At 44.9% G+C, this 12,502-nt stretch overlaps 1 protein-coding gene across 4 annotated transcripts in view; it reads right to left on the reverse strand.

The window, feature by feature from the left end:
* Positions 1-12,502, reverse strand: part of LOC126199289 (glucose dehydrogenase [FAD, quinone]-like) — a 205,452-nt gene that overhangs the window by 153,843 nt on the left and 39,107 nt on the right. For all 4 annotated transcript variants that reach the window (XM_049936108.1, XM_049936109.1, XM_049936106.1 and 1 more), the window contains one exon: positions 2,847-3,105. In XM_049936108.1, the coding sequence (XP_049792065.1) occupies positions 2,847-3,105 (259 nt within the window). The remainder of the gene's footprint in view (positions 1-2,846; positions 3,106-12,502) is intronic.

Genomic DNA, 12,502 nt, shown 5'->3' on the forward strand with positions numbered 1-12,502 from the left:
GAAACCAAAGAAAAAAATTCGAAAACTGTAAATCTGTAGTTGTGTCGCACCAAAAAATTTCCTTTATCATTTTTTATCCACCGTCAAAATTGAAACCGATACAGTTAGTAGATGTGCATTCAGGCTGATTGGGTCGAGTGGTAAAAGTCAAACATCAGAGAAGGAATGACTTCATTGTTCATATGACTAGTTTCGGAATTTATCCACCATCATACAGGAGTGATTGCTGTACGTAGACATGGTGCTTGAGGTTGTATGTGAAACAAACATTCGCAGACTAGCTTCAAATGACGCTGAGCACTATGGGACTTAACATCTGAGGTCATCAGTCCCCTAGAACTTAGAACTACTTAAACCTAACTAACCTAAGGACATCACACACATCCATGCCCGAGGCAGGATTCGAACCTGCGACCGTAGCGGTGGTGCGGTTCCAGACTGTAGCACAGACTAGGTTTTTTACTCTGTTAGTGGTGCTATAAAAAATAACGATAATGAAGAACTGACAGCTATGCAGGGTGATTGCAGGTGATGTTACAAACTTTCAGGAATGGTGTTCACGGGCAAATGTATCAACTTCAGGTAAGGTACCCTTTCCTGGAAACGACCGAGTTGATAGTTGTAAGTGAAAATCGTTCTGACACTGAAATACATGTACCGGTACTGCTGCTGCTAAGACTGCAGGGTAGGAAACTTTCAGGGGTGGTATCCATACCTTAAGAGCTATGAGCACCACATCTACCGCAAGCTATTTGATTTCCGTGTTTTTGGCTGAGGTAGTGTGCACCAAAACGAGAAAAAAATGTCCAATAAATATGGGCTGTAAAGAGCATACCTTACGCTATCGCAACTAGTTCAATTTCCGTAACATAAGAAACATCTTGGAGGACTTCACTTTAATAGTGATGTGGTGCAGGCATAGGTGATGTGGCTCTGTCAAGAAAGTAGAACGTTCTACAACAAACTGTTCTCTCGTGGGAAAAATGTGTTCCTCACCATTGTGAGTGTGATGAGAAATAAATATGTAGACATCAAGAATAAATATGTAGTATGTTAATAACATTTGTGTTATTTAAAGATGTTACAGATTTTCACATAAAAATTCAGAGGAATTACTTTTCAGCGAGCCCTCGTTAATCCATGCTCATTTGTGGACAGAATCTTTTGTCTTTCAAGGAAATTGATGATAATCGACTCAAAATATGCTGAACAATTTTGCAGCAGACCGATGTTAAGAATACTGGACTGCAATTTTGTGGGCCAGTTTCTCCACCCTTCAATGTAGAGCAGTCTTCTAGTGAAAAGCGTTTTTTTTTTTTTTACAGTTGCTTGGGACTTGACGCTGAGCGAGAAATTCACGATAAATACACTACTGGCCATTAAAATTTCTACACCATGAAGGTGGCGTGCTACAGACGCGAAATTTAACCGACAGGAAGAAGATGCTGTGATAAGGAAATGATTAGCTTTTCAGAGCATTCACACAAGGTTGGCACCGGTGGCGAAACATACAACGAGGTGACATGAGGAAAGTTTCCAACCGATTTCTCATACGCAAACAGCAGTTGACAGGCGTTGCATGATGAAACGTTTTTGTGATGCTTCGTATAAGGAGGAGAAATGCGTACGATCACGTTTCCGACTTTGATAAAGATCGGATTGTAGCGTATCGCGATTGCGGTTTATCGTATCGTGACATTGCTGCTTGAGTTGGTCGAGATTAAATGAGTGTTAGCAGATTATGGAATCGGTGGGTTCAGGAGGGTAATACGGAACGCCATGCTGGATCCCAACGGCCTCGTATCACTAGCAGTCGAGATGACGAGCATCTTATCCGCATAGCTGTAACCGATCCTGCAGCCACGTCTCGATCCCTGAGTCAACAGATGGGGACGTTTGCAAGACAAGAACCACTTGCACGAACAGTTCGACGACGTTTGCAGCAGCATGGACTATCAGCTCGGAGACCATGGCTGCGGTTACCCTTGACGCTGCATCACAGACAGGAGCGCTTGCGATGATGTACTCAACGACGAACCTGGGTGCAAGAATGGCAAAGCGTCATTTTTTCGGATGAATCCAGGTTCTGTTTAGAGCATCATGATGGTCGCATCCGTGTTTGGCGACATCGCGGTGAACGCACATTGGGAGCGTGTGTTCGTTATCGCCATACTGGCGTGTCACCCGGCTTGATGGTATGGGGTGCTATTGGTTACACTTCTCGGTCACCTCTTTTTCGTATTGACGGCACTTTGAACAGTGGGCGTTTCATTTCAGATAAGTTACGACCCGTGGCTCTACACTTCATTCGATCCCTGCGAAACCCTACATTTCAGCACGATCGCATGTTTCAGGTCCCGTACGGGCCTTTCTGGATACAGAAAATGTTCGACTGCTGCCCTGGCCAGCACATTCTCCAGGTCGCTCACCAACTGAAAACGTCGGGTGAATGGTGGCCGAGCAACTGGCTCGTCACAATACGCCAGTCACTACTGTTCATGAACTGTGGTATCGTGCTGAAGCTGCATGGAGAGCTGTACCTGTACACGCCATCCAAGCTGTGTTTGACTCAATGCCCAGGCGTATCAAGGCCGTTATTACGGCCAGAGGTGGTTCTTCTGGGTACTGATTTCTCAGGATCTATGAACCCAAATTGCGTGAAAATGTAATCACATGTCAGTTCTAGTATAATATATTTGTCCAATGAGTAGCCGTTTATCATCTGCATTTCTTCTTGGTGTAGCAATTTTAATGGCCAGTAGTGTATAAGCTAGTAAGGGTTATTTTCGACTATTCCAGTATAAGAGCGCCAGGGATTCCTGTGTCTGAGCCAGCTGGTTACTTGCCGTGGTGGTCGCCGGCGGCGTCTGCGGGCTGGTAGTCCTCGACGTCCTTGAAGGCACGCAGCATGTGCTCTGCGGCCCAGTGCTGGCAGCCCTCCGGCTGCGCCCAGCGGTCGAAGTCCCTGCGGCTGGCGCGGTGGTAGAGGCCTGGTCCGACCGTACTGCTGCCGCCCAGCACGCGGGCCCGAGACCAGGGGCAGCCGCGCTCGCCGTACGCCTCGCACGACCCGCGCTCTGGGTCGGTGCGCAGCTGCCAGTCCATCTGCGCACACAGTCGCTCCGTGCGTCTTATTTATACACAGAGTCCGCCAGAAAAATGTGTACATACTTTTTCAGGCTTTATCGAGGTATCAATATTGTCGTTTATTTATTTATTTTTATTTATTTATTGTTCCGTGGGACTAAATTAAGGAGAAGTTTCCATGGTCATGGAACGTGTCAATACATGAAATTATAACACGATTGTAGAAACAGATAAAATGAAATATAAGAAACATATTCAGGCGACAAGTCGTAAGTTTACATAAAGGAAATCAACAATGTAACACTGGAATTTGCTTAACTTTTTCAGCTCTTCCAGGAGCTCCTCGACAGAATAGAATGAGTCAGCCATGAGGAAACTCTTCAGTTTATACTTAAAAGAGTTTGGGCTACTGCTAAGATTTTTGAGTTATTGTGGTAGCTTATTGAAAATGGATGCAGCAGAATACTGCACTCCTTTCTGCACAAGTCAAGGAAGTGCATTCCACATGCAGATTTGATTTCTACCTAGTAGTAACTGAGTGAAAGCTGCTAACCATTGGGAATAAGCTAATATTGCTAACAACAAACGACGTTAAAGAAAATATATACTGTGAGGTCAATGTCAGAATTCCCAGACTATTGAATAGGGGTCGACAAGAGGTCCTCGAACTTACACCACATATAGCTCGAACAGCCCGTTTTTGAGCCAAAAATACCCTTTTTGAATCAGAAGAATTACCCCAAAAGATAATACCAGACGACATAAGTGTATGAAAATATGCGAAATAGACTACTTTTCGTGTGAACTGTCACTTATTTCAGATACTGTTCTAATGGTAAATAAAGCAGCATTTAGTTTCTGAACAAGATCCTGAACATGGGTTTTCCACGACAGCTTACTATCTATCCAAACGCCTAGGAACTTGAACTGTTCCGTCTCGCTTATAATGTGCCCATTCTGTCTGATCAAAATATAGGTTCTTGTTGAATTGTGAGTTAGAAACTGTAAAAACTGAGTCTTACTGTGATTTAGCATCAAATTATTTTTATTTTCCACAAGCCACGAACTTATTTCATGAACTACATTACTTGATACTGTTTCAATATTACACACAAGATCCTTCACTACCAAGCTGGTGTCATCAGCAAACAGAAATATTTTTGAACCACCTGTAATACTAGAAAGCGTATCATTTATATAAATAAGAAACAGCAGTGGCCGCAGCACCGACCCTTGGGGAACGCCCCACTTAACAGTGCCCCATTGGGACTGAACATTGGGACTGGGACTGAACATCACTACCACTCTCAACATTGCGGAGAATTACCTTCTGCTTTCTGTCCTTAAAGTAAGAGGCGAACCAATTGTAACCTACTCCCCTTACTCCATAATGGTCCAACTTCTGGAGTAATATTTTGTGGTCAACACAGTCAAAAGCCTTCGTTAAATCAAAGAAAACATCAAGCGTTCGATTTGAGTTACGAGTGTGTTTTAGTACGGTCTTTGGCTCAACAGATGTTAGTACTTTCATCTCGGTATTGAGAAAACAAGATGGCTGGAGCACGCTTGACATTCGAGCAACGAAAATGTATGGTGAAGTGGTTTTTCAAGTTTGATGATGCCGTCGAAGTGCAACGTCAGTGGAGATGGGAGTTTTAACAGAACCTGCTTAACCAACTGAACGCATCATTGTCAAGTTTGAATTGCATGGAACGATTTGTGATAGTCACAAAGGAAGATCAGAAAGACTGCATAAAGCTACAAGTCCTGCTTCGTAGGCTCTCGTGTTGGAAACGTTTGTTAATTCTCAACAGAAGTCTGCTACGCAAAGTGCATGTGAAGTGCGGCTTAGCAGTACAAGTGTACGAAGAATTCTGAAAGCTGCGAAGTGGAAAGCTTACATTCCAAGATTACTGCACGCGATTAATGATGGCGATCCTGATCGCCGAATGCAATTTTGAAAATGGTATCAGCAAATGATAACTGATGACGAAGAATTTGTGACGGAGGTAATGTGGAGTGGCGAGGCGCAATTTACACTTAATGGAACCGTGAATCGGCATAACATTAAGTACTAGGTACCGGAAAATCTGCATGTTTATGTGGATAAAGCGGTCAATCTACCAGGAGTTCATGTGCGGTGTGGACTATCATCTACATCTACATCTACATTTATACTCCGCAAGCCACCCAACGGTGTGTAGCGGACGGCACTTTACGTGCCGCTGTCATTACCTCCCTCTCCCAGGGGCTTAGTAGAATTCTTTTTCTTTGATGCTACTGTCTCTGGTGAACTGTACCTGGAAAAGTTACGCACATCAATTTTGCCAGGCATACGCCGCTTTATGGAGCTGATGAAGAGGTCTTCCACCAACAGGACGGGGCGCCACCACACTACCCCCTAGCCATACGAGCTTTCCTGGATGACAATTTTCCGGCACACTGGATTGGACGAAGAGGTCGCCAGAACGCCTAAGGACTTTTACTTGTGGGGAACTGTGAAAGATAACGTCTATTGACGTAAGCCACGCATGCTGGAGAAACTTCGCCAGGATATTACAGCGACATGTGCAGCGATCTCCACTTTAACATTGACTGACGTAGTTGCGGCTACCGCTCGTCGTCGTGTTATGTGTATAGCCGCCAACGGTGAATATTTTGAACATTTAAGGTAATCTTGTGCTAAACTGAAGGTTGTACTACATGTGGGATCAGTTACCAATGTAAAATAAACACATGAGTAGTACGTTTCGTTCCTTAAAGTGTGTATGCATTTTTCTGGCGGACTCTGTATTTACTGGCTGAGTACTCGGCATTGACCAGTTACATATTTATTCCAATCTTCTATTAGCTATCTCCTGTTTCCCCATCTCCTCCAATCCACTCTCTGTCCATCTCTTCTGGTCCCCTCTCTCCCTCTCCTCTCTATCCATTTGAGTCCTTTCCCCACTGTCCATCTTCTACTTCACCCATTTCCTCCTCATCCTATTACCTCGCCCTCACCCCGTCTGAGACCATCTCCTTCTCCCCTGTCCCTTTGTACATCCTCTCTTCCTCCTCACGCTGTCAATCTCCTCTTCCCTTCTCTCTCTGCCCATCCCCTCCTCTTTCCTTCCTTTGCTCATTTCTTCCTCTACTATCTGTTGATCTTCTCCTCTTCCCTTTCTATTTCTCCTCTCTCTCTCTCCTCCTCCCTCTGTGGCCATCTCCTCTTGCTTCCTCTTTCTCCACGTTATCACTGCTGTTGATCTCCTCCTCTTCCCCTTCATCTCTTTGCTCCTCTCCTCTGTCTCCTCTCCCCCCCCCCTCTGTATCCATCTCCTTCTTCACCCTATTTTCAGTTACTCCTTCCCCTTCTTTCTCCATCTTGTCATACCCACCCCAAAAGAGGTGGCCTGTGCTGTCACAATACCCGTATTTATTTCTAGATTGTAAGTGGTATGTGTACCAAGTTAGTTGATATCGATACAGGGGTTTAGGGGGAGTGTTTTTGTTGTCTAAGGGTTTGCTCGAATACGCATATGTCACTACTTTCACATATACTTAACACATGTCACACATGTTTGTACGCATGTTTCATCTATATCTTCAGCGAATTTCGCACTGCAGATTAATCTTTAGGCAGCTCAATGTTTATCACGTTATATCTCCAAATCTAGGCGTCGTGCAATTACATATTTTGCAAGAACATTCTGTGGTGTATCTGGATACTGCGTGTGAAATCTGTTGCAAATCGAATTAGTAGTGAAGAAGTAATAAATTGAAAGGACATGCCTGATGTGACACTGTAACATGAACAGCGAAAATGTACTAAGCCATAAACGTTTCTCATTTCATCGTTTTGTGGGCTGCGTTTGGGGGGAGCAGAGCGGGTTGGGGTGTCAGACAGGGAAGATCTTGTATCGTAAAGGTTTTAAATTATGGCCTAAAGTTGGCTGCTATTCGCTAAGTGCTCTCATTCTCAAATACTTGATGAATATAATCTGGCTATTTGCGCGTCGTCAGCTACTGTCCATTTTCACTGCCACTCCCACCCCTTAGAGAGATAGGAGCTTTTTACCCCCACAGTGGTTCTTTCCAGACAGTAACCGATATGTGTACCAAATTTGGTTGAAACAAAATCGGTGGTTTAGAGGAGATGCGGAATTTGTATATGAGTAGCGTTCAACAAGTAATGCCAGAAGTTTGTTGTGGGACACCCTGGAGCATTCCGATTTCGTGAAGTCCCAGTAACTGGCGGCCCTATAAGTAGCTTTCAAAATGGCGTCTGTAACGGAGGTGCGTTCCAAACAGATCTGTTATTGAGTTTCTTTTGACAGCGCACCAAAATATGGAAGACATTCATAATTGCTTGCAGAATGTCTGCGGAGACTAGGAAATGAAGAAAAGCGCGGTAAGTCGTTGGACGAGGCGTCCGTCATCATCGGAACCTGGACGATCTTCCTCGTGCCGGTCGGCCGCACACAGCTGTGACTCCTAGAATGTTTGAACATGCGGACGCTTTCATTCGTAGTGATCGACGGATCACAATGAAACACCTCGCTGCTCGACTGGACGTCTCTGTTGGCACTGCTGACACGCCTGGTGTATACAGACGACTAACTGCTGGGTATATATTTGAATAATCAACTGTATAACACCGGAGTTTGCTTCAATTTTTTTTCAGGAACGCCCCTACAGTATAGGCGTTGACCACGAGGAAATCCTTCAGTCTTGTGGTAGTTTGCTAAAAGTAGATGCAGCCTCTGCCAGGCACTTAAAAGTGATTTGCAGAGTATCCATGTAGATGTAGATACTGTACGCCTTTCTATACAAGATTCAAGGAGGTGCGATCAAAATGCAGACAGGATTTCTCCCTAACATTAATATAGTGAAATCTGCTAGTTCTTGGGAATAATAACAACAAGTGTCATTATAGAAAATATATATTGAGATAGTTCAGAGTCAGAATTCCCAGACTCCTGAAGAGGAGTAGACAAGAGGTTCGCGAACTTACACCGTATATTCCCCAAACTGCCCGGTTCTGCGCCAAAAATTCCCTTTGTGTATCATAATTAAAGTAGAACTATTTTCGTAGTGGTCTATCACTTACTGCAGATACTGTTCTAAGGGTAAATACACTCCTGGAAATGGAAAAAAGAACACATTGACACCGGTGTGTCAGACCCACCATACTTGATCCGGACACTGCGAGAGGGCTGTACAAGCAATGATCACACGCACGGCACAGCGGACACACCAGGACTCGCGGTGTTGGCCGTCGAATGGCGCTAGCTGCGCAGCATTTGTGCACCGCCGCCGTCAGTGTCAGCCAGTTTGCCGTGGCATACGGAGCTCCATCGCAGTCTTTAACACTGGTAGCATGCCGCGACAGCGTGGACGTGAACCGTATGTGCAGTTGACGGACTTTGAGCGAGGGCGTATAGTGGGCATGCGGGAGGCCGGGTGGACGTACCGCCGAATTGCTCAACACGTGGGGCGTGAGGTCTCCACAGTACATCGATGTTGTCGCCAGTGGTCGGCGGAAGGTGAACGTGCCCGTCGACCTGGGACCGAACCGCAGCGACGCACGGATGCACGCCAAGACCGTAGGATCCTACGCAGTGCCGTAGGGGACCGCACCGCCACTTCCCAGCAAATTAGGGACACTGTTGCTCCTGGGGTATCGGCGAGGACCATTCGCAACCGTCTCCATGAAGCTGCGCTACGGTCCTGCACACCGTTAGGCCGTCTTCCGCTCACGCCCCAACATCGTGCAGCCCGCCTCCAGTGGTGTCGCGACGTGCGTGAATGGAGGGACGAATGGAGACGTGTCGTCTTCAGCGATGAGAGTCGCTTCTGCCTTGGTGCCAATGATGGTCGTATGCGTGTTTGGCGCCGTGCAGGTGAGCGCCACAATCAGGACTGCATACGACCGAGGCACACAGGGCCAACACCCGGCATCATGGTGTGGGGAGCGATCTCCTACACTGGCCGTACACCACTGGTGATCGTCGAGGGGACACTGAATAGTGCACGGTACATCCAAACCGTCATCGAACCCATCGTTCTACCATTCCTAGACCGGCAAGGGAACTTACTGTTCCAACAGGACAATGCACGTCCGCATGTATCCCGTGCCACCCAACGTGCTCTAGAAGGTGTAAGTCAACTACCCTGGCCAGCAAGATCTCCGGATCTGTCCCCCATTGAGCATGTTTGGGACTGGATGAAGCGTCGTCTCACGCGGTCTGCACGTCCAGCACGAACGCTGGTCCAACTGAGGCGCCAGGTGGAAATGGCATGGCAAGCCGTTCCACAGGACTACATCCAGCATCTCTACGATCGTCTCCATGGGAGAATAGCAGCCTGCATTGCTGCGAAAGGTGGATATACACTGTACTAGTGCTGACATTGTGCATGCTCTGTTGCCTGTATCTATGTGCCTGTGGTTCTGTCAGTGTGATCATGTGATGTATCTGACCCCAGGAATGTGTCAATAAAGTTTCCCCTTCCTGGGACAATGAATTCACGGTGTTCTTATTTCAATTTCCAGGACTGTATATGACAGCATACAGTTTTTGAACAACCTCCTGAACATTACAGATTACACTCTATCTCAACATCTCAACATATAGGAATTGAGATTGTTCAGAGTCAGTAACTGGATAAAAAAAAAAAAAAAAAAAAAAAAGGCAAAGCGTGGCAGTCCGTGTGTCGGACGGGTGGCGCTTTCTGAACTGTATAAGCAGAATGTGGAAATATTTCGGTGTGTCAGCGACAGCGATGTTCTAATTTTATAATTTTTTCTATAGAACATACCGGTATTTTACGTCAATGAAGTATGACATACATTTTTTCCCAGCAACTAGATTTCATGCATGAAGTGATATTTAATATCCTACTGGTTGCAGGTGGGAAAAAGTTAAAATTGGACATGCATTGGCTGGTGGAACAAGCGGTTGCTCCCTGTGTTGGGGAATCATGTTATCTTAACACTAGGGAAATACATGTACGTATTAGTAGTTTTTTCTTATGTTTTGCGGACTAAATTTTCTGCATTGACTGTGAACAAACGCTAGTTGACAGGTCTGTGGTGCCATCTCTGGGCCGTTTATGCAACTCGTTGAAATACATTCAGATTTTCTTTCAATATTTATGCGTGTGGAAACATTGGTCATGAAAGTATAGTAACACAATGAAACTTTTTGGACTGTAAAACCTTCGTGAACGACGGTGGTGGTCAACAGAGCACTGTAGTCTTTTTAAATACTATTTGTTGCCTGAGGGGCAAGCCGCAGTATTAAGGTGCTATGGCGGGGCACGAAGACCGCATATGTGAAAGTTTGTGGAGTACTCAACAGTAGTGTTTTTTTATTTTGCAACATAACAGAGATGTAGGATCCATTTCGTATCCCAGGGGAATCTCGCCATGCAATTTGGTAGATCAAATTCTCGCATCTCTGGTTGCTGTTTTCTCTCTGTCTGGAAGTTGTGGACCAAGTTGTAGACCAAGTTCTCAGCCGAAGTAATATATTGTCCCATAAAATCAGTTTGATTCGTTTATAAATGTAAATATTGTCAAGAAATTCTAATTCATATTTCATTTCAGTTAGAATCCAGAAAATGATGGGCCGCCGGCCGAAGTGTCCGTGCGGTTAAAGGCGCTGCAGTCTGGAACCGCAAGACCGCTACGGTCGCAGGTTCGAATCCTGCCTCGGGCATGGATGTTTGTGATGTCCTTAGGTTAGTTAGGTTTAACTAGTTCTAAGTTCTAGGCGACTAATGACCTCAGCAGTTGAGTCCCATAGTGCTCAGAGCCATTTGAGCCATTTGAAGGGCCGTTGTTACACAGAACCATGTTAAGAGGAGGAGGCTTCCGTTTCTCGACGTTACAATATGCGCAATCACAACGAGCAGGGTATCTGTGGACAGGCCAGACAAACATGTGGCTCCTGAAAGCGGCAGCAGCCTTTTCAGTAGCTGTAGAGGCAACAGACTGGATGATTGTCTGATCTGACCTTGTAACATCAGCCAAAATGGCCTTGCTGTGCTGGCACTGTGAACCACTGACAACTAAATCCGTTATTTTTCCGATAGCATGTACCACTACTGTTTGGTTAAATGATGATGGCATCCTCTCAGGAGAAAATGTTCCTGAGGTTAAATTTTCTCCCATTCACCTTCCTGAATGGGAATTATTCGAAAGGATGTTTTCATCACGAAATACAAAACTCTTTCTAGGTGGTTGGAGTGTGGGATCATCCCTTATTTGGGAATGAGTGAAGTTCAATGGGATATTGAACAGGACATTTGGTCAGATGCATACAGTGTTATAAATACAAAAGCAGATGGGGGTTATGCGGGAGTAGATCTAATAAGAAATAAGAAAATACTGAAGCGGGTAGGGTACTGTGAACAGTGCATTGAACACATTGTCATAGCAAAGAGAGAACCATGAAACCAACGTTCATCACAGCAGTACAAATTTATGTACTAACTGGCTTCAGAGACGATGAAAAGATGGAAAGAATATACGATGAAAGACAGTATTCGTATAATTAAGGGAGAGAAAAATTTAACAGTTATGGGAGATTGGAATGCGTTAAAAGAAAAGGGAAGATGAGGAAAAATAATGGGAGAACAAAGACTTGGGACAAGGAATGAAAAAGGGTGTCGGGTGACAGAATTTTGCACAGAGAAATTTTTGGAAGCAAGAAAGAAGGTAGTATACATATAAAGTTTCACACTGATTATATAATGATGAGACGCTGACGTCCAAACTGGATGTTAAACTGCAATATATATCCAGAGGCATATGTGGACTCTGGTTATAATTTATTGATTATGAACTACAGACTATTGCCACAAAAGGTAGAAAATAAAGAAGACTGAACCTTGATAAACTGAAGAAGCAATAGGTTGCTGAGAATGCACAGATGCAGCACTGGACAACGTTGAACTGAAACAATCACACTATGCATTTCGAGGGTCGGCTCTCCCCAGGCAGTGTGTACACCAGTTTTAATACACTACTGGCCATTGAAATTGCTACACCAAGAAGAAATGCAGATGATAAACGGGTATTCATTGGACAAATATATTATACTAGAACTGACATGTGATTACATTTTCACGCAATTTCAGTGCACAGATCCTGAGAAATCAGTACCCAGAACAACCACTTCTGGCCGTAATAACGGCCTTGATACGCCTGGGCATTGATCAAACACAGCTTGGATGGCGTGTACAGGTACAGCTGCCCATGCAGCTTCAACACGATACCACAATTCATGAACAGTAGTGACTGGCGTATTGTGATGAGCCAGTTGCTTGACCACCATTGACCAGACGTTTTAATTTGGTGAGAGATCTGGAGTATGTGCTGACCAGGGCAGCAGTCGAACATTTTCTGTATCCAGAAAGGCCCGTACAG

The sequence above is a fragment of the Schistocerca nitens genome, chromosome 8 (assembly GCF_023898315.1).
Source record: "Schistocerca nitens isolate TAMUIC-IGC-003100 chromosome 8, iqSchNite1.1, whole genome shotgun sequence".
Taxonomy (NCBI): Eukaryota; Metazoa; Arthropoda; class Insecta; order Orthoptera; family Acrididae; genus Schistocerca; species Schistocerca nitens.